The following is a 27,612-nucleotide window of genomic DNA, read 5'->3' on the forward strand; positions in this document are numbered from 1 at the left end:
AAAAGAATTTTCATGGGAACCACCCATTCTCAGAACTCAAAAGGAACCGATTTTTAGGCAAAATAGCACAGTAGCAGCAAAATCCGAAGTGGTTTTCTCTCTCACCTCTTTAATGGCGAATTGGCGACTGTGTCTTCCAGGCCTAGTCATCTTCTACACTTTTATAAAGACAGAAAACTCTAAGAACTGATACGCCAAAACAATTACGGCTATGGAGGAGAGGTTCTTCTCTTCCAGAGAAAACCCTATGAATTTGGGGTTTTTATCGGAACGTGGCGCTAGCAACAGTGGCAGCAGCAGCAGCAGCAACAACAACTGCAAGGCCGTGCCCAATGACCTCGTTCAAAAGCCTCCACCCCCAATTCTCGAGCGATTTAGGTCTCTGTTGAAAGAGAGAGAAGAGGAGATGAGGGACTCGGAGGATGATGACGTTCGGGCGCCGAGCACCGAAGAGACTGTTCGGCTTTATGAAGTTGTCCTATCGGAGCTCACTTTTAATTCGAAGCCTATTATTACGGAGCTTACGATTATCGCCGGGGAGCAGAGGGTGCATGGCGAGGGGATATCTGAAGCAATTTGCGCCCATATTATTGAGGTACGTAGTGCGTTAGTGATTTGGAAGGATAGGAGTAGCTACGATTGCCTCGTGTTTGCTCTCTGCAGATTAATGTGCGGAAAGTTTCGTTTAGTTAATCATTGATTTTTCTATTACACCTCTTTTTATTGGTTTGTAAGAGTACAGGGAAAGTTGGGTTTCTAAGTTCTATAAGTAGAGTAGTTCTTGGTTTCTTGCTCATAAAAAAAAAAATGGACCAGGTGTGGAGGGGGACTAAACAAGGGATTATGCCTTTTTGGTGTTTGGGATCATCATCTTTCTTAACAAGTGTTTTAAGCATTCAGAGATGCATAAGAAACTTATTTTTGCATTAAGAAATGTGGATATCCGAGATCACAATTTTGTTTATAGGCAATTAATAGATTTATCAACAAAGCAAAATGAAGCAGAATTAGTGCATTGTCAGATTAACCCATTAATGCAAGTGAATACTGTTTGCCCCATCTTTTTAAGCTCATCTGACAGTCTGCCAACGGACATAGAGATCCTTGTGAATAAAATGCTTCAACTGCACAAATGCATGTGGGTATAGGATATCTTCCAAAAGGTTGGCTCAACAAATGAGATGACATTGGTGAAGTTCCTTTGAAGCATATCTTCTTAACCCACTATTTTTTTTTTTTTTTGATAGGAAATGGTAACTTTCATTAAGATATTAAAACAAGATATTACAACTCCAGCATTCCAAGCTTTCCAAGCAGAAATGCTGAACCCAAATTCTTAACCACTGTTACAAAGCAGCCCAGAAAAGTTCACTCCTGTTTGATCCTTGTTTGGCTAGAGCATCAGCCAGGCCATTTGCTGTTCTTCTAACCCATTGGAAGTTTGCTTCAATTTCCCGTGCAAGGCACCAGACTTCTCTCATAGCTTGTCTGTGGTTCCAGATTCCCAAATTTCCAGATTTCATCCAGTCTATTACTAATTTTGAATTCCCTTCCACTTCAATCTGCTGTAGTCCCATCTGTTTAGCCAATCTCAGACCTGCAACAGTGCTAACACCTCAGCTCTTAACGAATCACCCACTCCTATAGGCACCGAAAAAAGAGCCAAGATTTTGCCTTCCCCATCTCTAAAGACTCCTCTTACACCTGAGGGCCCCGGGTTACCAAGGGAGCTTCCATCAAAATTGAGCTTTATTTTTTGTGTGTAGAGGCTGCCCAACTCTCTTGAATTGTTGGGCTAGATCTTGAAGAGTTTGCTACTAAATTGCAGCCTCTGATTATATCATCCACTGTGAAGTCCTTAAACAACTCATCTGATTTTACTCAATGTACTATCTTGATAGTGATGCAATCAATCAAGTCCTCCCTCGATTTCCTTTTCCCTTAAAAGACTCTATTGTTTCTGTCCTCCCAAACTGTCCATAAGATTGTGGCTCTTGTGTCTCTCCTCAACATCCTTCCCCTTATTTTTGGGTTGTCTAAAGAAACTTGCTTTATAAAGGCCTGCTACATTGTGGGGGGGGGGGGCAAAGAGAGAAGAAAACCACTCCCTAATAAAAGAGACAAAGGTGCGAGAAATTAACAGGTGCTCAGAAATTTCACAACAATCATAGAAAAGGGAGCAGATGTGAGGGGAAAGACATTGATTTGGCCTTCTTTTTTGTAGTACATCACATGTATTGATCTTTGACAGAGCCACTTCCCAGCAAAAAGCCCTCACTTTTGGAGGTATTGGACTACACGACACTTATTTAGCTGGGAAAGACACAGCTGCAGATGAAGAGTGGAGGAGGGCACTGAAACAAGAGGAACATGAATACAGACCAAAGGAATAGGCTGACCAAATTCTACTATCTTCACAAGAAGCATCTAGAAAAATAGTGCTCAAAAGGGAAAGAGGTTCATCCATTGCCCCCATTTCAGCTTCCGTAAGGCCTCTCCTCAAACCCAAGTCCCAAGAATCTCCATTACAATTAACAAACACGATCACTTTCCCCTTGTTCAAAGAAAGGGAGTACAAGGAAGGGAATTTGTCCATTAGAGGGCTATCCCCAAACCAAACATCTTCCCAGAACAACACTTTATTTTTGGAACAAGCATCATACTTGAGAAACGGTTGCAGAGTAGGGATGACTTTGGAAATGGCCTTCCATGGTGATAAGCGAAAATCCCTAGGGTCGAGTCCTGCCTCCAAACCATTAGATGCCCTGCCATGAAAACTTGCTATCACTCTATGCACAATCTATCCTGCTCAGAGGGCCATCTCCACACCCACTTTCCCAACAATGCTACATTTTTCTTCTTGATATTGCCAATGCCTAAATCCCCCTGTTCCTTGCTTCTGGTCACTTCCTCTCACTTTACCAAATGATCCTTCTTAGTATCAACTTGGCTCCCATAAGAAATCCTTCATAATTTTCTCTAACTTCCTGGCCACGCCCATTGGAATGCTAAAGGTTGAGAGGAAGTACACCGATAAATTTGCTAAAGTGGGCTTAATTAAAGCGATTCTTCCCCCAAGAGAAATGTGATTCCTCTGTCCTAATTATTCTTGCCACACAACTCTTACACCAATTATTTAACAAAAAAAAAAAAAGAAAAAACTCTTACCCCGATTCACCTTAAGATTAGACACTCTTGCAAACCGGTTTACTAAAGCTTTAAGATGCTCCATTTCCTCCCTTTCCCCCTCACAAAAGAGAATTAAATTATTCGTGAACTGCAAGTGAGTAATCACCACCCCCTCCCTAGTCCCTCCCCACTTTCCATCCTTTTAGCAAGTTCCTAGCATCAATCTTAGCAATCATAACACTCAATACATCAGCAATCAACGTGAAAAGAAAGGGGGATAAAGGGTCTCCTTGCCTTAAGCATCTTTTTGCCGGGAAAAAAATCTCTAGCTATGCCATTTACCAGAATAGAGTAGTGGCTGGATGAGATACATCCTTTCACCCATCTACCCCACCTCTCTCTGTAGCCCCTATGCATTAGGATTTCCAAAAGGAACTCCTAATCCACCAAATCGTATGCCTTCTTAACCCACTATCATGATTTATTCTCATTATATAGCAATTCTACAGCTTGTGCAGCTCAGTGCTGTCAAAATTTTGAGTAGGCAGGTGAGGGCCAGATGGACTGCATCACTAACTAGCCGGTCCATACTCATGATGCTGTCTTATAGGACTAGGGCTTTAATTGGGTTGCATCAGGATTGTATTCAACCACATCCAAATAGGATCTGATTATTTAAAACCTAAATCTGAATTCAATTTGCAATCCAATCAGATTTAAGTCTAAGGGTCTCGGATCAGATTTGGATCCTATCAGATTTCAAATTGGATTTGGATTTGATCCAAGTTCACTTTATTGTTTCTGGAATAAAAGAATAATTAAAAAATTTAAATGGTTAATCACTTTTTTTTTGATAAGTAAAAGGTTAGGTTGTGCAAAAAAAAAAAAAAGCCAAAAGTTGGGACCATATCCAGTCTACCCCTCCCAAGACTCCAAATGGCTAGGACCAACATTTGGTAATAGCCTTATAAAATACTGAATTTATTAATTACAAGCTTTATATAATTATATATTTCATCTATGCATGTGTATACACATCATTATATAATACGTATAATACAAAATTTAATTGGACTCAGATCTTAAATGGATCGAATGTCAGTCGGGTAGGATGACTAAGCATCGACTAGGTCAAGTTGTTAAATTGAAGTTTTATTTGTTTATGTGTATCTACTGTTAATTAAAATAATATAGAATATGCTTGTATTTTATTATATTGATGATGTTTTAAATATTTGTGGTGGAACATGATTGGATGGTGATATATAAAATAAAAAAAAGGCATAAAACAAAAGAAGGCGGTGAAGGAGTTCTTTTAAGTTTTCTTCCAATCAAGGCTTTTTTTTTTTGCAGAGAAGAGTTGCCACAAATAAAGGGCACATTGAATAGTCAAGGCTGCGACCTTTATTTGGAAAACAAAGGTTGTGGTTCCCTATACTAGCTTATCTAGACTAACTTCTTCTTTGCAAAGACTGTAAACCTAATATTCAATATCATTCTTTTCTTCCATAATTGTAGTCTATGTTAATTATTTTTTGATAGCAATAACTAGTCAGTGCATTGGAAAGAGAAGCCAAAATGTCTAGTCATCGCTTCACCACATCGATAATGCTGGTTCACCTTTGCAGTAAACATGTGCTGAAAAGCTTATCTTAAAAGGCTTTTTGTTTCTTGCTTCTTAGCGACCAACATGGTAAGGTAGGGGTAGGGCATGAAACCTGTCAATTCTGGGGTTGATCCAGCATTCCGTACCCATTGGTAAATGGGTTGGGGTTCTAGCCAAATTGTTTAAGGTAGATCCATACCTTGTTAATTTATGTATGTGGGTATAACCTAAACGAAATACATGAGGGGTAGGATCCATGCTGGGTTCACAATCTGATTGGATAGGGCTAGATTACTTTTCTCTTTATAGACTTGTGCTACATTCTCCCTTTACTGCTTGTTTAGTGTCCTTGAATTCTAAATATCATATGAGAACCTAATGTTACAGTTGCCTTCATTTTCTGAAGTTTCATTTTACCATCTTCATCCTGCAAGTTACTTCTAGAAGAGTCACTGGGATTGTTTACTGTTGTGTGTGGACAATTCATGGTACTTGCTTTTTGCAGGTCCCAGTTGAACAAAAGCTGCCATCTTTATATCTTCTGGATAGTATTGTGAAGAACATTGGCCGTGAATATGTGATGTATTTTGCTTCCCGTCTCCCTGAGGTGAGTGGATAACAATTCAAGATGCATGCAATTGTCTTAATTGCTCTATGTATCTGTGTGTAAGTGTGTTTATATCTAGATGTATGCACACATCTCTAAATTGATTGCCAATTCTTCTTTAGATAGCCTGCTTATTATTTCCATTTGGAGAGATAATGTGGCTACTACTGCAGTCCATCCATTAGATAGGGTACCTCTAGACCTTTGGAAGTTATTGGAGGCAATAGTTGAGGAAAGGCCCTGAGGATTGATCTTGAGGCTCGTGCCTAAAGTCTAAGGGACGTGCTCAGACAATGAGATGCCTTATGTCAAGAAAAGTGCTTCAAATATCAACTGTAATAGGACTATCATTAGTAGACTGAGTTAAAAGCTAGTTATAAATTTTCTGTGTCCATGTGCTTCTGTAGAAATGTAGTTGTTTTTTAAGCTCCTAATGCTATAACTTTTGCTTATAAACTTGAGAAAGTTTTCTAGAAAGATTAAATTAGTTAATAAACTGATCATTAGAATAAATATAACCGCACATTTAAGGCTCAAAAGACTATTAACAAAGAACTGCATAAATCAAGTCGGAAAAAATTAGGTGATTGTTATATATATGTTTTTCTTTTTCTCCCTTTTGGTCTTTAGCCATTTTCTCTTCTTTATATATGCCATTGCTTGCCATTTCAACTTTTGTCTTTATTGTTACTATATGTTTTGATTAGATTGAGAATATTCTTTTGTAGTTATGCTAATTTTTCTTTTTCTTTTGAATTATAGTGACTTAGTGCAATCATATCAAAGTAGTAAGCCAACTTTCGGAAAATATTTTAAAAAATCATGATGATTTTAATGAAACATTGAAAAAAAATAATAATATTCTAAAAGTTTAAAATTTTCTAAAATTTTAAACTTTAATTATATAGTCTATCAATGAAATCTGAAATATCGCTGACATATTGGCAAAATATTGGGGATATTTGAAAAAAAATATTCTAAAATTTTAAACTTTAATTATATAGTCTATCAATGAAATCTGAAATATCGCTGACATATTGGTAAAATATTGGGGATATTTGAAAAAAAAAAGATTCCTGGAAGATTTCATATTGCGGCTATTACCACCTAGCAAATGGGGGATATATCGGGGATATTTCGCCAAATGTTGTTGATATTGCAAAGGTGCCAACTATCTGGGGTCTTTGGAGGGTTATACTAGATATGATCCTAACCTTTGACTTTTTTTTTTTTTTTTTGCACAAAGTGTCTGCTTTCAGACCCAAACCTGCCTTCTCATTCTTGTTATCCCGAGATTTTACCATTACCCAAGTCAAATCTCTTATATGGATGATGGCCCTTGACAAATGTCTCTCAAGAGCAAATCTGTTGAGAAGAGGCATTCCAATTTTGAATCCAAATCGTGTTCTTTGTGCGACTGCCGCAGAAACTACAGAGCATCTATGTCTTCATTGTCTGTTCTCCTCTCAGATTTGGATGCATTTTCTTCAAGCTTTGGGTGCTAAGTGGGTCATGCCGAGATCAGTTAAGGAGCACCTCTGTAGCTGGAAGTTGAAGGGTCTGAGTAAGAGAGTAAAGATCATGTGGAAGACAATCCCAGCTGCTCTTCTGTGGTCCATTTGGACTGAGAGGAATAGTAGAATTTTCTGTAATAGGTCTAAGGGTCTTGATGTTGTAATTCAGAGAGCTGTAGGTAAGCTGATCTCTTGGATTTCCATATCTGGGGAATTCAGGGATCTTAGCCTACCAGTATTGTTTCAGTCTTGTTTCTGGTGGAATCTGTAATCCCAGATGCTTTTCAGACTGCCTTATTGGGTCTGAATTGCAGTTTTGTTTTGTTTTCTGTGTTTGAATAAATTTTACTTTACCTCTTCCAAAAAAAAAAAAAATAATGGGATTTTATTAAATCAGAAACTGATTCAGGTTTACAATCTCATACAAGAGCCCTTGGAGAGGCATGAGCTGCAGCCTCTCCTGACTAGTGCAAAGAAACTAGGAAAAATAGTACTGAAATCACAACTGAGCCCAGAACAAATTTTCTTTTTTCTTTTTTTTGAAAAGGTAAGGTAAATTTATTAAGAAGAGAAACAAGATACAACAGAAGTCATCCCAAAGAAGGCTGAACCAACCACTCCAACAATTACAGACACCAGACTGATTGAGTTCTCAGATACTGAAATACATTCAAGTGATTGAAGGCTGGATTGACAGCAATCCAGGAAGCAAGTTTGCCGACTACACACTGCACAATCTTTTCAGGGTTCTTTTTGTTACAGAACACTATGTTGTTCCTCTCAGTCCAAATAGACACAGAACAGCTGCAGGGATTGTCTTCCAAACCATTTTTCCTCTTTCCTTCAACCCACTGACTTTCCAACAGCATAATAAGTCTTTGACAGATCTCAGCATGACCCAATTGAGTCCCACCACATTAATAAAATGAGCCCATACCTGGGCTGCTACAGGACAATGCAGACACAGATGATCAGTAGGCTCTGGATGCAGTCCACACAGCCCACAGGAGATATCTGAAATCTGTAACCCTCTCCTCACAAGGTTCACTTTGGACAGACATTTGTTGAGGGCCATAATCCAAACTAGGAAGTTAACTTTAGAAGGACTGACAGAATTGAGAATTCCAAATCTGCTTATTTGGAAAATTCTCAGCACCTGAACTGCTTAGCTTAAGAGCCAAAGATTTCACTGAAAAACACCCATCCTTACTCCACTTCCAAATCCACTTATCATCTAAATTGATGTCAATATTCTGATTTTGAAGAATTGCCAGCAAACTCACAACCTCTTCCAGCTCCCAATCAAACAAATTCTTCCTGAACTGAGAAACCCAGGTCACTACATTTTCTGAGGTGGAATAACAATCAGCAATCAGGGCATCTTGGTTTACAGCACATTGATACAAGAGAGGGAAGGAATCAGCCAGGGGAGTTTCCATGCACCATGGGTTCTTCCAAAAGCAAATTCTGTCACCTTTGCCAACTTTGAAGCTTAGACCTTCCACAAAAGAGGGGAAAATTTTCAGAACACCTTTCCAAATGGAGCAGCCCCAATTTGGAAAGGGATCCTGAGAATTCAAACTGCCCCTAGTCACCCCAAATTTAGCTGCAATAAGATTCCTCCACCAAGCACCTCTTTCTTGAGCAAATCTCCACAGCCATTTACTAAAGAGAGCCAAGTTGAAGACCTTGATTTTCCTAAGACCCAAGCCATCTTCCTCCATAGGGAGGCAAGTTTGATCCCAACCAACACGATGAATTTTCTTATCTTCCTCCCAACCCCTCCAAAGAAAGTTCTTTCCAACTTCTTGGCCACTTTAGAAGGAATTGGGAAGAGGGACAATAAATAAGTAGGAAGATTGGTAAGTGTACTTTCCAAAAGAGTAACTCTACCTCCAAATGAAAGGTATTTAGCCTTCCAAGAGGAGATATTCTTCTCCATTATTTCTATAATTGGATCCCTAATGGCAGGAAGAAAAACCGCATAACAGGCCATTTAGCATACTCCTCCACATTTGTCACTTGACCAATTGGAATTATCTAGCTTTTACTCAGATTAACTTTCAGCTCCGTGACAACTTCAAACCAGCTGAAAATCCCAAGAAGAATATCTAACTGAGCAGGAGAGGCATCAAAAAATCAAAGAGTGTCATCTGCGAATTGTAGGATATTTACCTTCTCCCCCCTTTCTGGACTGACAGCAAAAGCTTCCCATAAACCAGCTTCAGCAGCTTTCAGACTGAAAAGAGTTAGGATTTCTGTAACGCAATTCTTCCCTATTTGCCCCTTGCTTGGTTAACACATCAGTCAAAGCATTTGGTGATCTCCCCATCACTAAATAGAAACTGACATATTCCTTGTCAGCCATTTAATCTTCTTCATTTCTTTCTTATAGCACCAAACAGACTCCTTAGGTTTCATTAACCAGCCCACCACCACCTTGGAGTCCCCTTCAATAATTAGTTGTTGTACATCCATTTGGTTTGCAAACTGCACTCCTTGTACATCAGCTAGTAATTCTGTCCTAACAGAGTCTCCAAGTCCCAAAGGACCCGAGTAGAAAAGAACAACCTCTCCAAGCTCATTCCTCAGCCCCACCCTCATAATTCCAGATGGCCCTGGATTGCCCAAGCTGCTCCCATTGAAATTCAACCCTACTATCTAACCCCAAGTGATCTCTTCCCTATCGGCCTTAGCAATGATTCTACTCAACACATCAGCTACTAAAGTAAAGAGGAAAAGAGAGTGGATCCCCTTTTCTGATACCCTTACAAGCTGGAAAGAAATTCTTTACCACACCACTAACCAATATAGAGTAGTGGCAGGTATTAACACACCCAGGTATCCATTTACACAATGTCTCCCCAAAACCATAATTCCTCAACACCTCCGGAAGGAACTGCCAATCTACCTAGTCATAGGCCTTTTCAAGGTCCAAATTGCAAACAAAGCCCCTTTGCCTAGACCTTTTCATCTCCTCTACACATTCATTTGCAATTAGAATCCGATATGTTATTTGTTTTTCTTGAATGAAAGCCCCTTAATTTTGGTTGATGATGGAAGGAAAGACTTCTTTAAGCCTCAAAGAGAGCACCTTGGCCAAAATTTTATAGATACTTGTCTCCAAACTAATAGACCTATAGTCTTTTGGGTGGTTAGCATAAATCTTCGTAGGGATTAAAGCCAAGAACATGGCATTGATTTCAGGGCTTATGAAGCAATTTTTTTGCATATTCCTGAAAGACAACACAAATCATCTTTTAGCACCTCCCAACAATCTTGATAAAAAACCATTGTAAGTTTATCTGGGCCCGGAGCCTTAGATTTATCCATTAGAAAGACAGCATGCTTGATCTCTTCTTCCTCAAAATTCCTTTCTATCCACCTTGCTTTTCTTCCTCCACCCTAAGCTGATCTATCCTTTCCACAACTGCTCTTTCATTCAAAGGCCTTCTAAATATTGATTTAAAATTGTCCATGAATTTCCTGGCCATGCCGTCTTTGATTGGTAATCACCTCTTCATCCACCTCTAGTTTGGTCACAAAATTCTTCTTCCTCCTTCGATTGGCCAGGTCATGAAAGAACCTAGTGTCCCATACCCTTAATCCACTTATGCCTAGATTTCTGCCTCCAACTAATTTCCTCTCTCGGAAGTACCTCCTTTTATATGATGATTAATTCATCTATACTTTTTTCCTACATATAAAACTATTCTCCCGATTATTTTTATAGTTAATCTTATTTTAGTTCATTTTTTTCTTAAAAGAGTGAGATCTCCTGATGCTTATACCTCGTTCATTGGAAGATCTTAGTGCCTTGTCTCACACCTGTCTTCTAAAACGTTGGACTGAATTGGCCATGGGTTCTCTTTCCTGGCTCTTGTAAGTCCTAAGATCTATGATTCTATGGAGCTAATGTAAAACCCAAGAAATGAAAGCTTCAGTCTCTTAGTTCTGAAGAAGCCTGGAAAAAGATTTTGGTTGGCCATGTATTGGGCTGAGATTTGCTTTTGTTGAAAGAGTCTAGAGAATGGAATGTGTAGGGAGCCCTTTTAGGATGCAATTTTACTTCCACTTATATGATTCCATGTTGTCTAGAACATTGCTCTAGTTGGTCTACTAAATATGTGGGCTTGTTAATTGTGTCCTTTGGTGAAGAAATCTAAACAGATGTGGCACATTTCCAAAAAAAAAAGTAAATAAATAAACAGATGTGGCAATATGATTTCCCCAACTAGGTGACCACTAGTGGTGTCAATTGGACTGGATTTGGTCCAACCCAATCCAGTCCAATATGAGTCCACTTACAAATGGACTGGATCCAATCCAGTCCAAATCCAATGCAGTGCAAATCCAATCCAATCCATTAAAATGTAAATGGACTGGATTGGATCCAATCCAAACTGAATGAAATATAAAAAAGTATATAAAAAAAGAACATATAAAAAATTATAAAAATATATTAAAATGAAGAAAATCTGAAAATTATAAAAAGCACTTTTGTAGAAGTGCTTTGGTAAAAGTACTTTCATATAAGTGTTTTCGTAAAAGTACTTCCGTATAAGTGCTTTTATAAAAGTACTTTCGTATGTGTTTTGTAAAAGTACTTTTGTAGAAGTGCTTTCATAAAAGTTCTTTTGTAAAAATGCTTTCGTAAAAGTACTTTTGTAAAAGCGTTTTTGTAAAAGTACTTTCGTAAAAGTGCTTTCATAAAAGTAAAGTACCTCCGTAAAAGTGCTTTCATAAAAGTAAAGTACTTCAGTAAAAGTGCTTTTATAAAAGTACCTCTGTAGAAGTGCTTTTATAAAAATACTTCCGTAAAAGTACTTTTGTAAAAGTGATTTCATAAAAGTGCTTTCGTGTAAAAGTACTTATATAAAAGTGCTTTCGTAAAAGTACTTTTATAAAAGTGCTTTTGTAACAATGCTTTTATAAAACTGTCTGTAAATGTGCTTTCATAAAAGTACTTTTGTAAAAGTATTTTTGTAAAAGTGCTTTTCTAAAAGTACTTTTCATAAAATTACCTTTATAAAAGTGCTTTCGTAAAAGTGCTTTCTTTAAAGTGATTTTATGCCGACTTCAGTTTTGATAGGTTTCAAATTGGACAAGGATTTGTCTTCATGATCGGATTATTGGAAATTTGGTTTAGGTCCAATTCAGACCAATAAGAATATGGACCAATTTATTTTGGATTGACCCAATCCAATAATTATAATGGATTGTCTAAATCCAATTTGATAAGGTTTGGATCAGATTGGATCCAATCCAAAACCAGTCGATTGACACCCCTAGTGACCACCTAGGTGTTATGGATCAATCACCTAGAACTTGTTTGGGACCAATGCATTTTATAAGTGTTCCGTTTCACCAAGGTTCAGGAGCTCCACAGCCCATTTTTTGAAGAACACCAAAAAGGTCCTATTTGGTGGAGATGCATGCTGATTGGCTGTTTAAAGTGCTTTGACCTTGTTAGAGGTGTTAATATTAACACTAGTATAGGTGACAGGGCAGGTCAGATCTGTCATTATATGTCAGGTCAGCAGATGTGAGAGATTTGTCGAGTTTGTTTTCTCTCTCTTTTTTCTCTACTTTGTTTTCCCTCTCTTCTTTCTCTCTTTTCCTCTACTCTCTCTACCTTATTCTTTCTCTTTCACTTTAGGCCACGTTTGTTTTGCATTACATGGGTAACACGTTTCCTTGGGCAAGTGATTTCTGGGGAAACGTTGCCCGAGTACTCACAAATACAGCGTTTGTCTGTGTGAAACGTTACCCAGGTAAGGCGTGAGAATCCATGCACTTTGAGTTTTTGGTGGGTGGGTAAGTAATTTACCCATCCTCCAGGAGAGTATTGGTGAGAGGGAGGTTAACCAATATTCTCCGGAAAAAAAGTTTTCCATGGGCCCTATTGTAGTGGTGGCTGAACGCAGGATTGTTGCAATTCTGTGGGACCCACCAACTTACCCCCTCCAATTTTACCTGAAAGCGAATGGGGCCTCATTGGTCAGGGTTGATCTTACATCTTAGGTTATATTACAAACTTTATTTTTATAATATTTTCATTGTGGCAAGGATATGTCATCTTAGAAAAGCTGTTTCAATGTGCCACATCACTGGTGATTCAAGAAACCCTCCCTCTCAAAAATCCCAGGACATAATCATTGCAGCAATGTTCTCTCTCTCTCTCTCCCCCCTCTCCCCCCCAAAGAACGACTTGCCAAAAGCAATTAAGTGGTGTTTCCATTTTTTTCTGATGTGGCAAGCTGGTGAAATGGAATGGAATAATTGTGAAACACATTGGTGCCAAACAGAACTCTAGACAACCAACTAGGTGGTATAGAACATCTTTGTGGGAGCAAATAACTAATTATGTCCTCTTTATATATTGATGCAAGTGTTTATAAGCTATTTTAGGTTGGTAGGAGTGTATGCAGTGCTAAAAATTAGGATTCTTAATCCTTGTGTGTATGCTTTTTCCTTGGAATTAGGGAAGCTATTCAAAAAATGTTCTCCAGTTTTCCCAAAAAGGCAGTTGTAAATTGTCATTAATCATCTGATGATTTAATTGATGGTTCAGTGGTTTATAATTAATATGTAAATACATAATACTTATGCATGCTTAGTTGCTTACATAATATACAAAATAAAATATGCATATATTTATTTATACATCTTTCACCTGAGTGAAATCCAGTTTTTTCCTAGGCATAAACTCTCCTTTTCCAGCTCAAAGCACGTAGTTATCATGTAGCTGCGTCAACTACACTAGCTTGCCCCCACATACTACTTTTGGTTCGTTTTATCCATTCTCAAGGTGGAGTATGGGCCTGATGTTGGCCTAGGGACCAAATAAATGGCCAATCCGGAGGGTACCCTGTCAAATGGATGGTCCCAACAACCACAGGATTCCTCCAGGTAGAAAAAATAAAGGATGGTCAAGCAAGTTTATCTGACCTGATTAGGAAACCTCTTTTGATATACACATAAATTTACATGCATATACCCACATTATGTGTTTCTAACTTGCTGCTCTACAATGTTGCTAGGTGTTCTGTGAAGCGTACAGACAAGTCCACCCTAACCTATGTCCAGCCATGCGCCACCTTTTTGGCACATGGTCAGCAATATTTCCTGCTAAAGTTCTTCGCACAATTGAGACTGAACTACAATTTTCTCCACGTGCAAAAAATCAGTCTTCTGGTTTGAAAGCTGTGAGGTCATCTGAAGACTCTCCATCTCCTCGGCCATCTCATGGTATACATGTTAATCCGAAGTACTTGGAGGTAAGACATCAATTTTAAATTCATTTATGGAAAATCTAAGTCTCTTGTGGTCCTTCTCCTGGCTCTCTTCTCATTTCATCCTGCATGCATGTACAAATATTATCTTATAATTACTCGAGCTTTTGATTTATTCCTAATCATTTATCAGTGGGTTGATATGCTTTAGTTGTCTACAAGTACAAAGATGACATCCTGGATGCCATTGACCTTTTCTGAAGATGATATTTTATTACCACCTAATAAGCTGATATATGGCACGTACTCTTTTCGTCCACTCTAGACTGAATATCAGAATCTATTTTCTATAAAAATTTGTGATGTCATCCCCCTACTGATGACTAGTGATTTTTTTTTTTTTTATTAAACAAGGCATTCATTTAAACACACACACACAAATGTATACAAGAAGTATATGGTCCAAACCCTACAAGTGGAGGGCAGTGGTGAGAGGAATAAAGAAGAAGAGGGGTTGGGTGAGAAAGGGATGAGAAAGGGAGGGGAACTGGCGATTGTGGGTTCTAGGGAGAAAGGTGCTTGGATAGGGTCTCTTTAAGAAGAGGAAGGCAGGATTATTGTAGTAAAGACCGGTGGGGCAAGTTAAAGGATAGTGTTTGTTTCAAGCTTCTAGTAGCAAGTTGTAATTCAGATGGTGATCAACAAAGTTAAGTCTGATAAAGCCTTCTTCAGGTGGTGACCAACAAAAAATATTCTTTTCTTTCTTTGAAGAGCTTCTTGCCAGTTGCCACTAACATCCAATTCCTCCAAATATAATCAAAGGAGAAATATGAGAAGTGAGAAGATGTATAGAATTTTCATCCAATGTATTACCCTTGCTGCTATGCATTCCATCACTATTTCCGTACTTCCTTTCTTTTTCTAGGAAGATTCTAGTATTTCTTTCTTCCCATATAATCAGAGCAGAGCTGCCCTAGTACTCCTCCAAAGAATTCTACCCCTCTTTTGGGCCATCTAAAGGTAGAAGGATCAAACAGACTATGTAGTTCTAGCAGCAAATTTCACTTGTACCCAAAAAGAGAGAAAAACCTTTCCCAAATATCTACAACAAATGAGCAGGAGATAGTAGGCGGTAGCAATTTTTCCCATCAGATTTATAGAGAACACATTGGTTTGGAGACAAGAAAAGAAGAGCCCTTCACTTTTGTAAATTATTCACAATATTAATATTCCCATAAAAAATTTCCCAGAAAAGGCAGTAATTCTAGGAGAACAGGTTTAGACCGAATTTTCTTAGAATGAAAACCCAAGGGGGAGGGAGATGAGCACAAAGAAGAAAGGAAGGAAGAACAAGTCAAGGATCCATTAGGGTGAGGAGACCAAATGTGCTTGTCAGAAGTAGAAGGGTCCACCCAAACATTTTCATGGATTTTTAGAAGGTTGGCCATTGAATTGAACTCTTGTTCTCTCAAGCCCCTTCTAAAACCCAAATCCCAAGATATACCGTTAGCTAGAGACTTGGAGCAAACAAACATAGTAATTGGCTCCTTTTTAAACAAAGAAATAGCATGCAAGGAAGAAAAACATCCTTAAGTGCAGCATTCCCAATCCACACATTTTTCCAAAATAAAATTTTGTTTTTGGAACAAGCATCATAACTGAGCAGATTGAAAAGCTGAGGGAGAATACTGATGATAGCTTTCCAAGGAGAGATCAAGGTTGCCCTATGAGATACTCTAGCATACCAGCCATTATCTGTCCTACCATGAATCCACCACCTTGCACTACAATCTCTCCCTCTCAAGAAGCCACCTCCACAACCATTTACCTAGAAGGGCTAGATTCTTTTTATTTATTTATTTTTATTTTTTTGATGAATGAATATAATTTATTAAACCAGAAATATGAGGCAATACAGGAGACCCAAGAGGAGGCACGAGTTGTTACCTCTCCTAGCAAGTATTACATCAAATTAAAAAACAGAAATAGCCAGAAATAAAATTACAGAGCAGCCCAAAATAAATGTTCCCTTGAAGCCCTTTGCTTAGCTAACCCATCCGCTAAGGTATTTGCTGATCTTCCCACCCGAAGAGAGGTAACAGTCATGCTTTTTGTGAGCCAGTTGACTTTCCTTAACAGGTCTCTGTGTCGCCACATAGCTGAAGCTGGGTCTGTCGGCCATCCCACAGCAATCTTAGAGTCCGCTTCAACTACCAAGTGCTGAACTCCTAATTGCTCTGCAATCTGAATACCTTGTACCGCCGCTAACATCTCAGCTCTATTGGATTCTCCTATTCCCACGGGGCCTGAAAACAATGTTAATATGTTGCTCTCCTTATCTCTCAGCACCCCTCCTATCCCCGATGGGCCTGGGTTTCCTTGGCTGCTTCAATCAAACTTCAGCTTTGCCCATCCTTTAGGCAGAGGCATCTAGTTAGCCACCACTAGATTCTTCTTACCAATATTACCTATTCCTAAACCCCCTTGTAAGGAACAACACATTGCTATCTTCATTATATGAAGTAAGGAACAATATATTGCTATGTATATTATATGATCCTATATGTCATAAAGGATATAGCACAGAACTTAAAAACAACATACGATGAGACATCTGCTTTGCAACTTCTCTCACATAAGAGGACACTAAACTTGTAAGCAATTATGGCATCGAATAAAGGTGTCCCCTAGAAAATGCCTTGTTGTCTAAGTGCCAGCTTAAATAACACGGAAAGTGAAAGTGCAACTAAAGCACAAGGGTTGCATTTTGGGTGGGCTTAGGTTGAGCATTTAAAGGGATGCATTGGAAATTCTTTAAATCAAGTGCCCAATTTTCGCCCCTAGGTTAAGTTGTTTCAATGCCTGCCCACATTGTGCACCCATAAGAAGTTTGGACTTCACTTTGCTCCCATCCATAGAAATAAGGAAAAAACTTTGTACTTCAAAAATGCCCTTTTTGCATATTTAACTGTCAATATTCCTGTGCCGATGACCCAGTCATTGAGATGGATGCTTGGCGTGGAGTAGGATCAAACTGTGGAACTGCAGGCTCTCTGTGGTATGGCTAGTGGGCCTCATGTGCACTCTGCTTTGTCTGCACCCCTGATTCCCCTCTAATGTGTATGTTGTAATACCAGAAAAAATGTTAATATTCTTGTAGTTGATCCCTTACCCTGTTTTGCCATCCCATTTTGTTTGTGTTTAATTTGTTAATTTTCACATTGTCCAGATATATGACCCTTAAGAAGGTTTATAAGAGGGGAGTGGTGAAGGATATAAATCAAGCTGCAAAAATGGCTGAGCCGGAAAACAAAGATCTAATTTTGGGTGCATTTTTTTAGAGGAGAGAAGTAAAGAAGCCATCATGGAGATGATTTTTACCCCAGAGCGGTACACTGGCTGAAGCCTTTGGAACTCTTTCGAGATTTCTCAATGGATGATTGTGAAGAAGTGGGAGAGCAGTTACCATTCTCAGCCCTGGTTAGGGAAGCCTAGGTCGTCTTGGACCCCTCCTCCCAGTGGTTTTCTCGAGCTGAACTTTGAGGCTCCGTTTGGTTTGTGGGAATATTTGAGTGGGATGGGATGGGAAAGTGTAAAAATTTACCTTTCCATTGTTTGGTTTTATATATGGGAAAATAATAGGAAAAACACTGTAACGGGCTGGTTCTTCACCGGAGCTGAGAAAGCAGATCTTCATGAGTTGCAGCAGCAAGAGTTGCCGAGAGTTGAAGAACAGAGCTCCATGAGTTGTAATGGCGAGAGTTGAGAAAGCAGATCTCCATGAGTTGCAGTGGCAAGAGTTGCCAAGAGTTGAAGAACAGAGCTCCATGAGTTGCAGTGGCGAGAGTTAAGAAAGCAGATCTGGTGAAGATGGGAAGAATAGGAGTGCTGAGAAAGCAGATAGTCGCTGCTGAGAGTTGCAGCGGCAATCAGAGAAAGGGAGGAAGACGAGAAGAATAGGAAGAAGAAGAAGAAGAAGAAGAAGAAGAGGAAGATGGAGGGAGAAGAGAGAAGAGGAAGATGGAGGGAGATCGCCGCATATCCCTTGCAGATCGCCACTGCCCCTTGCACTGGTTCCTTGCCAGCATCTGGTATAGAAGAAGGCCAGTAACAGTGGTTCTTTCGATGGTAACAGTGGTTTCTCAAGTTTTTCCACCGGGGTTGCACAGTTTTGGTGCGACCCCAAATCCACGATTTTGGGATCTGACATCATACATTTTTCTCATCCCATCCCTCTATTTCCCTCAAAACAAATGAGAGAAAAAGGAATATTTTTGGAATATTCCCTTTTTCTCATCCCCATCCCACAAACCAAACAGAGCCTGAGGGAAGCAGTGCTGGAAATCCAGGCCCTTGGGCATCGGGGGCGTGATAAGGAATGAGAAAGGGAATTTAGTTGCTTTTTTCTCAGGACCAATTGGAGTAGGTGACTCCCTTAGGGTTGAGATTCTAGCAGCCTTGGAAGGTGTACAAAGAGGCAAGGGGCTGAACATTAGCAAACTGATAATAGAAGGGGATTCCAAACTGGTGGTGGGTTGGTTGAAGGAGAAGCAGATGGACTGTGGGCTTACAGTAATGAAAAGAAGAAATTTCAAGTGGCTGACTCAGGGCATTGAAGTTAAAATGTTCTGGGGCAAAAGAAGTGCCAATTCCTTTGCTGATGGGTTAGCCAAACAAAGGGTGAATAGGGTGGCATTATTTTGGGCTCAGTTGTAATTTATCTGGCTTGTTTACAGTTTTTTTTGGGGAGAGTAAAGAGAGCTTACCTCTCCCTTTTGTACCTTTTTTTAATGAAATATTTTCGTTATTGATAAAAAAAAAAAGAGCTGATTAGTGCTGGAAAGAAGTCCAGCTTGTATTGGCATGGGTTTTAGTTGGAAATGAGCTGGATAGGGATTGTAATCTTGTGATATGTATGTGGTCTTCTTTTGGGAACTACATGTTGGTGCTGAAGTTCTTGGGGTGGGAGTTGTTGCTACATTTGATGCTGAACCGAGATTGAGGGAGATGCTTTGTTTTGTGTGCTTGGTATTGATTTCAGTTGACCCTAGTTGAGCTATTACATTCAAGGTGCTAGTTTTTCATTTATTTTTTATTTGCTATTTTTATAATCAGCAACATCAGATTGGGATTTATTAATGTGAGGAGAGAATTTATAATGAAGATAAGTTACGAACAAAAATGTTTACTAACATCCCCTGATACTGAGCACCATCTCCCCTCTCCTCTCCCCACAAATTAAAAGTCAATTACCCAATGTTGGTCCCAGCTCTCTGGGTTCTTGATGTGTGTGTTTGTGGGGGAGGGGGGACTGGATATAGACCTTTTTTGCTGTACAATGTGGCATTGTGTCTGCCAAGTCATTTGCCAATTTTTTGTGCCCATCTAGATATTTCATTTAGCTTTCTAGCCAGAGATCACTTATAATGTGTTGATGTTGCCAAGGCTGTCTTGGACATTCTATTACCATTTGAGGATCCCCTTCCATCTCAAGGTTGTTATGCTCAAGAGACCATTCCAATTTTAGTTTTATCCAAGACTTTTCATTCTATGGAAGGTGCTTGGACCTATCAGGTCTGATATGGGTAGCTTCTCTAGGTAACTTGGTAGCTGAATGATCCTCATAGCACAACAAACTACATCTGGTGTATATTCCTATTGTGCATAAAAGAATTCAGAAATCCTTTTGTTTTAGCATTGCCTAACTTCCAGATCGTTCTGTTAGGCAACTTAATTGTTGGGTGCCATGCATGTAGCCCTAGGCAAATGGTTTGTCCCATTAGGTCATAACTTTTGTGATCTTTTGGATTTCATCAACTTCACAATTTTGGATATTTTAAATATTAACTTTTTTTTTGAAGAAATATATGAACTAATTTTGTTGCGTACTGTGCTCTGAACTAACCTTTTCACTGTTTATTATCCATGCATTCAGTACTCCAATGGTTGCAAACATTACCATTACATTTTGATACAACCTAGACATAAATTAGTGCTGAAGCTTCGAATTAATACTTTGGTCTTGCCCTGTGCATGTTTCACGTGCATGGGTAGTGTCTGTTTCTCTTAGTTGACAATAATCTGGGATTTAGGAGCCATATATTTTCTTTGAATTATTTTCTTGATCAGAAGTGACATGCAATATCTTCTAACTATTGGCACTTTGGGAAATGTCATGCAACTAAGGCATTTTTCCACTGAATGGAAACCATCTGTGTTTGCAGATGCATGAATGTACTGCACATGTGACCAAGGTTCAAAGTATCGATACGGGGCGTATCGTATCATAGCTTTGGGTCCCCGATACCTGTTCACAGGTGTTTTCAGGAACCCTTTTTTTTATAAAATAATATATAAAAATATGTTTAAAACTGAAATTTGAAAAAAAAACTAAAAAAAATAAAAAGGTGTATGATTTAAAGTACTGATACACCTCTGCCCATAGACAAAGGTGTATCGATACTTTGCACCATGCATGTGACAGCCTTTGGAGGAGAAAGAATGGATAAAATTGCTTCAGCAAGCACAACAGGATGGTCTGGACTATGGATCTTCTCCAGAACCTGATTGTGCAATTTCAAGCATTTCCTTACTAGTTCTATCCTAATATTATTTACCAATTTCTGTACCTCTTGACCTATCCGTGTTTTCTCACTAGACATGTTTTCTGGATATATCTTTCTTTGCTCCCTTTTGTTTTTCCTTTGTGGGTGTTCATACTTTATTTGTTTTCTCAATAAGTTCTATGTTTACTCTAGTCGGAGTACCTTTCCATCACATAGATAAATTGGTTATTTATTTAAATACTAATAACATCTAAACACAGGATTTGTTGTTATCTATGTAGGAGGTTCAACGAGGAAGAGGGATTTCTTCCAGTCTACAGATCTATGGGCAAAAACCTACAATTGAATATGGTGAACATGATTCTGATCATGGTGAGGTTATTTCTCCGCGAGTTGTAGTGCAGAGGTTAGATTCACAAGGAGCTTCAACCCATTCTTCAGTTGGAAGTGCCGAAAGGTTGCTCCCTACAAAAATTAGACTCACAAGACCCTCTTCTCCAACAATTGGGCCTGCTAGGTCTTTGTCACCATCTAATGATGGGTTTTCTGTAGATAATTCTCCTAGAAAAGTTGTTGATAGGGTCTCACCATCTCATTCTGGGTCCATATATGGACCTAGGAGAATAACTGATAATGATGGTGAGAGAAGTTACCAGTGGTTAAAACACTGGTCCAGCAAAAAGGATCAGAAAGTGGAAACTTCTAGTATGTACAATATCTTCTCCAACATTGATGCTTGTGGAAATTTCCTAGGGAAAAACATACTCAATGAGAAACATTCAATAATCAAACAGCTTGATGTAAATGGCATAAAAAGCAAGGAGGCTGCAACAAGATGGCAGAATACTGAAGAAGAAGAGTATATCTGGGAAGATATGAGCCCAACATTAGCGGATCGTAGTCGGGGCAATGATATCAGGCCACAGAATTCCCCTTTTAGTAGCATAAGCAGAAGAAATGGTTTGGGAAGACCAAGTGCTGCAATTTTGGAACCTGATTTCAAGAAGGGCAATTGGCCTGACCAGGTTCACTTCTCTATGCCGGATGATTCTGCTGCTTTTTCTGGAGATGTGGTTTCGATCTTGGGTGTATGCCTCTTCAACTTTTTGACCTTCCACTTCTTTTTGTTAGTAAACATTTTTACTGAATGACAAGAACCCAGAACTGCTTGGTGTCTTGTATTAGTATGGTCAAAATCCAATCGTTGTTTCGTTGCAACTGTCCATCTTTACTTTACTTCTTACTTTTGCAATGATATAAAAAGTAGCATTTGCACATACAAAATTGTTTACCCATCTGATTGTGTCGATATAAAAATTTTATGTATGCTCTTCAATTTTTTGACCATGTATTTCTCTTTTCGTTAGTAAACATTTTTGCTGAATGACAAGAACTCAAAACTGGTTAGTAGCTTGTATTACTCATGGTCAAAGTCCAATCATTATTCTGTTGCAACTATCCATGTTTACTTTATTTCTTTGGCAATGTTGCAAAGAGCATTTGCATTTGCAAAATTGTTTACCCAAGAGCAACCAATCATCTGATTGTGTTGATATCAAAATTTGATGTAGTAGGACTACAAAACTTCAGTTCTCTTACGTGTAATCATGAGTTTTTCATAATTTTTTTTTCTTGTTGCAATTATAGTGTATCATGCTGTTCCATACGCCCACAGTTCAGAGCTCTGCACAAATATTTTGGTTTGCACCCCATCTCATAATAGCAAGGTTCTTTTAATTTTAAGGCTTTCCCTTTTTGGTTGGTATTTAATAAGTATCTGGGGTTTTCTTCGGATCCAAAGCTAGCATTAGTTCTCTTTTGACAATTGAGTGACCGATTATAAACATGTAATGTTCTTTGGGTTTAGTAATTGAGACATGGAAATGTCCTTTATCATTTCTTATGTGCCCAAGAAAATGAGCTCCATTTGTTACCTTACAATTTAAAATGTCGTGTATTTCTTGCAGTCTGGCCATTTTTCTATGGGTAAGAAGCCTCTCAGTGGTCCAGGAATTCGAAATGAATCAACTCAGGTTCAGTGTTCTCATTATCCTCACGAACCTCGGAATTTTCTTCATCGCTTCCCTCAACCTTTACAAGAACATCTTGATCCCAAAGCTAGAGGAACAGCTGTCCAGATGACATTTCCAGCAAGTCGAATAGTTGCACCAGCCAGCAAGAAAGTGCCTTCTCAGATTGATAAGTTTCTAGATGCCGATGTACAACTGCCAAGGCTCTCAAGAATAGGATCTTCAGGAGCCACTTCTTTGAATGTGGAGGTTCCATCTGCTGTGATGCCAGCTTCTACATTGCAGAAGCATGTGGAACAAAGACCTTCCTTGGCTCCACCTATCTGGCCTCTTGTAAATGTGTCTAAATCTCATCAACCCTGTTTGCTCCCAGTTATTCCTCAACAGAACCAGATTAAGAGTCAGTTTGATATAATGGATGTTAATAAGCCAGTCAAGGGTCAAATCCCCAAAAATCCCTTGACTTTGCCTGTGCAGCACTTGGATGGTATTGAAAGAAATGTGCTGCAGTTTGCTAATCAACAGGCTGGGTTGATTTCTTTGAATCAGCAATACCAGGGTCATGCCTCTCTTTTACAGCAACAACTACTTCTGTCTCAGAATGCTCAAGAAAATTTGGTTCCACCTGCCACTTCTCGGATTTCATCTCACATGATGGAACAATTCTTGAGTAATGGACATATGCGACAAGGTCATGGACCTGTTGTTAGTTCAATTTTGTCTAATTCAATACCTGGGATACCACCATCATCTGTAACTAGTCATGGTATTTCAAATACTTGCTTCCATTTGCAGGGCCAGGCCTTGCCTCCTCTACCTCCAGGACCCCCACCCGCCTCATTGCAAATGGGACCCATAACTCAAAATGTGGGTCCCATTGCATCTCATCCATCTACTGGGAGTGCATTTTCAGGTCTGATTGGTTCTCTCGTGGCTCAGGGTTTGATCTCATTGACAGCACTAGCTCCAGTCCAGGTACCTTAATTAACTAATGACCCTTGTGTTTTAGTTATCTTTATTGGATGTAGTTTTTGGTCATGTATTAAACTAGGGTATCTCAAGCAAGCAAATCCATTCTTTCAGGACTCTGTAGGAGTTGAGTTCAATCCAGATCTTCTTAAGGTGCGGCATGAGTCTGCAATAAAGGCTCTCTATGATGATCTTCCAAGGCAATGTACAACATGCGGATTACGTTTCAAGTGCCAAGAGGAACACAGTACTCACATGGATTGGCATGTGACCAAGAATCGGATATCTAAGAACCGCAAGCAGAAGCCCTCTCGCAAGTGGTTCATAACGACCAGTGTGTGGCTCAGTGGCGCAGAGGCATTGGGAACTGATGTGGTTCCTGGGTTTTTGCCCACTGAAGCCATTGTAGAGAAGGATGACAGTGCTATGGCTGTTCCTGCTGATGAGAATCAGAGCACGTGTGCACTGTGTGGGGAGCGTTTTGATGATTTTTATAGTGATGAAACGGAAGAATGGATGTATAAAGGGGCTGTCTACTTGAATGCACCTGATGACCCAACAGCAGACATGGACAGGTCCCAGCTAGGCCCAATTGTACATGCAAAGTGCAGATCTGAATCCACATTAGTTCCCTCTGAAGATTTTGGGCTAGATGTAGGGGTATACTTCAAACTCGCCTCCTCTCCTGCACCTGTTTCTTTTGTCCCTTTCTCTTTGCTTTTATGATATGGGTTATTTGCTTTTGCTGACAGATTTTTAGTATCAATTTGGAAGGGGTACAAATACAAATATGTACAGTGTAAAACCTTGCATTTTGTAATTATTTTGTATGTATTTGTATTGTACATATTTGTATTTGTACTCCTTCCAAACTGAGCCCTAATAATATTTCTTGTGTTTGCAATTAGATGTATGGCTTTTTGGCTACAAAATTTAATCTTTCTGGTATAGTAGAAAGTCTAAATGAGCATTCGTTCAGAAGTAAATAATTTATTTGCTGTAGGTGCTCACGGTTTGGTTAACTGAGCCATGAGCTAAGTTTTGAAACCAAACCGGTACTACCTGTTTTTTGAAAAACTGGGAACCGAAACTGAACCAAAACCAATTGGTTAACTGATTGATCGGTTTGGTTCATCAATTTCTCGGTTATTTTATATTTCCAATATATATTATATATTATAAAAATATATAAATATATATATATCATATTATAAGTAATATATAGCATATAAATATGTATATTCTATATGAATATAAAATATACTCTATATTTTAAGTGTCTATTATATAATCTATACCAGTCGGTTTGGTTAACCACCAGTTTTCTTTGAGATTAACCAAAAACTGAACCACCGGATTTTTGCAAAACACCAAACCAAAACCAAACCAATTTCAGTTTGGTTTTTTGGTTTTGGTCTTGTTGAGCACCCTAATTTGCTGTTCTTACTATATTTTTCTCAACAATGATAGTTTTTTTAATGCTTGTAGCCTGTGGCCAGGACAATGTCTTATGGCATCTGAAAGTTTATTGTAATCTTACAATGCTTACAACCTTATCAGACATCCAATTTTAGTAGTTTGCAATATTCTTCTGTGCTTGTACCCCCCTCCCCTCGTTTTCTTCTTTTTCTTTTGTCATTTTCCCCTCTTCTTATCCTTCTTTGTACTTCTCTTGGAAAATTTTATTTCTTCACATTTAAAGATGTTGTGACTGTTGGTCAACCAATTTCAAAATAATGAATTTTCTTCTATTGATGATTGCAGGGAAATGCTGAAGAGGGTAGTGAAAGAAAAAGGATGCGGAGTTAGATTAGAATACCGGCATTAGTCTTGTGTAAATTATACCGAGTTTCTTCATGTCTGCGGTATGCTTTTCTAATTTTCTCCCTCGTTCTGGAGCCTGTGAGCTATGACATCATACCATGCATAATCATGTACATGTAAAGTTGGGCCCTGTAACATGCAAATTCTGTTTCCCCAAAAGCGTAAAAAGTTTTCCCTTCAGTTGTATTTTGTCTTCTTTTATGTTTTCCATGTTATTTTACAACTAATGCACGCTTCAAGGTTCCTTGATGAGCTGTGCTTGCTTGCAGACATTATCCAAATTACAGGTTCTTAGATCACCTAAAAAAGCACATATAAACTTAATGAACAGGCTATTTTTATCAAATCACCATTACGAGGCAGTTTGCTGGAAAACTTTCTGCTGTTTGATCTGATTTTCTGCAGGAGGGATGTCTAGAACGGTGAGTTACTAGCGCAGTTTCCCACTTGGCAAAACCTTTCAACTTTCAGATTCAGGCTGATGGATTAGTGATGGTGGAATCTATAGCGTAACATCACCACCAGCATCTCTAGATTTTCCCAATTTTATTTTTTTATTGTCTACCTTTTATATTGTTGTCCATTTATTGGTAACAAACATGAGTAGAAATGCTTTTATTTTATGGTGTGTAAGGTACTTTCTTTCTTTTCTTTGCTTCCAATTGGCACAATGATCCTTGTTGAACAGTTTTCATGTTTCCGTGCATATTCTGTGATTTTCCTTCTGGCTAGTCTACAAGCTTTTGAGGAAGAAATGCTAAAATCCTCTGCGACGACCGACTATTGGCGAAGTTCCTCTGCGCATATACCTGTGACTGATTATGTTTTTGAAACTTTGTTGATAGTTGAATATGGCTTTTCTGCCACGTATTTAGATTTTTTGCACCATGTTTGTCATGTGGAGAAGCGTTTGTGTGTGTTTAGAGAATGGATTGAGATTGGACGAGGTACCCTCTCACAAGGTTGGACACGTAATCAGTGGAATGGCCCAATGGGCCTTGGGCCGTATGGGCCCCCGGATGGGGATTTCGGAAAACAGTACCTCAATGATCAATCAATTCTCTGCCGCGTGGAGAAGGCTGAAGGCAAGGCCCTTCACCCCAAAATTTCCTCCATCCGTCCATCCATTTCTTTTTGTTTTTTACTTTAAACCGATAATTTATAATTTGATCTTATTTTATGATTTACTTCTCATGTGGTCTTAACATGAAATCTATCCGAAAATTTAATATTAATTTCCACCTTTGTACTGTTAAGCAACATAGGGCAGAATGACTTCACGCAACTCTCAGCTGTGCATTGAAACATTTTCTGTACTTGTAGTTATAAACTTCCGTGATGGGCTGTGAAGCATGTTCTGTGAGTAGCAAATCCAATTTTGCGTCCGAAACTCCTCACAGAGCATGCCTTGCACCACCTTCACAGCACTTGCAGTGGCATATTGAGAATATCTTTCCTACTTATATTGTCATTCATGAGCATATTGAGAATATCTTATACGGAGAAGTACACCGCAGCCCAATTAGAGGTGTAAAACGGGCCGTAAGGGCATGTCGGTGGTTTGTGCAAAGTGTGAACCATGTTGTGCCAGCCCGTGGGCCGTCTTGGGCCATGCCGCCCTCCTCTGGGATAACTTGAGGGGTTGGCTCAGCACGACCCATGGCCTAAGCCCGTGCGAGCTTGTGTTGTGCTGCAGGCCAGGTTGGCTTGTGGGTCAAGTTTTGGATTAGGTTGGGCCGTGGATTAAGTTAAATTTATTTATTTAAAAAATGTAAAAAAACTTAAAATATTAATTTTGTATGAATTTTGATGTATACAATTGCTTATATTAACGTTTTAAAAAATAACCCGGAAACGGAACCGTTTTGGCCACCTGTTTCTGAGTCGTAATCTGATCGTCTAGTTCAAACAAACGATCTGTTCTGACAAACAAATTAAAAAATAAATAAATAATTAAAAATAAAAAATGATCAATTGTTGAACGGGTTGATGAGTCGGTGGTTTGACCGCCTAGGTCTATGGGTTGTTGACTTTTTTAACGGTTTTTGGTAAAAAATCGGATTTGGGGCAAAATGGAATTGGTTGTTTGAATGGTTCTCGGGCCAAACGGTCCAACCGTCCAGGTCAATGGC

The 27,612-nt window shown here is 38.9% G+C and overlaps 1 protein-coding gene across 5 annotated transcripts; it reads left to right on the forward strand.

Annotated features, from left to right (window-relative positions):
• Window positions 1–26,172, forward strand: LOC148875445 (polyadenylation and cleavage factor homolog 4-like). 5 transcript variants are annotated; one of them, XR_016105029.1, is made up of 8 exons: window positions 4–595; window positions 5,241–5,342; window positions 13,900–14,136; window positions 20,939–21,745; window positions 22,625–23,662; window positions 23,771–24,316; window positions 25,421–25,521; window positions 25,886–26,172. XR_016105029.1 is itself a non-coding variant. In XM_088964744.1 (8 exons), the coding sequence occupies exons 3-8, from the start codon at window positions 5,316–5,318 to the stop codon at window positions 25,463–25,465; spliced, it is 2,700 nt and encodes an 899-aa protein (XP_088820870.1). In that variant the 5' UTR covers window positions 39–595; window positions 4,483–4,550; window positions 5,241–5,315; the 3' UTR covers window positions 25,466–25,747. The 5 variants fall into 5 exon arrangements, 4 of the variants coding, with proteins under 4 accessions (XP_088820868.1, XP_088820867.1, XP_088820870.1 ...); XM_088964744.1 differs by lacking the exon at window positions 25,886–26,172 and adding an exon at window positions 4,483–4,550 and having other exon boundaries at window positions 39–595; window positions 25,421–25,747; XM_088964743.1 differs by lacking the exon at window positions 25,886–26,172 and adding an exon at window positions 13,559–13,768 and having other exon boundaries at window positions 192–595; window positions 25,421–25,747.
• Window positions 26,173–27,612: the final 1,440 nt, after the last annotated feature.

The sequence above is a fragment of the Nelumbo lutea genome, chromosome 1, assembly GCF_056320005.1.
Source record: "Nelumbo lutea isolate HS-2025 chromosome 1, American lotus-T2T, whole genome shotgun sequence".
NCBI lineage: Eukaryota > Viridiplantae > Streptophyta > Magnoliopsida > Proteales > Nelumbonaceae > Nelumbo > Nelumbo lutea.

What these genes read in the sequence shown, in the direction of transcription:
- LOC148875445 (XM_088964741.1), top strand. Translation starts at nt 212, where the DNA reads ATGGAGGAGAGGTTCTTCTCTTCCAGAGAAAACCCTATGAATTTGGGG. An exon ending in TTAATCCGAAGTACTTGGAG is followed by an intron (nt 14,137 to 20,938) that starts GTAAGACATCAA and finishes TTATCTATGTAG; the next exon opens with GAGGTTCAACGAGGAAGAGG. An exon ending in CAGCACTAGCTCCAGTCCAG is followed by an intron (nt 23,663 to 23,770) that starts GTACCTTAATTA and finishes CCATTCTTTCAG; the next exon opens with GACTCTGTAGGAGTTGAGTT.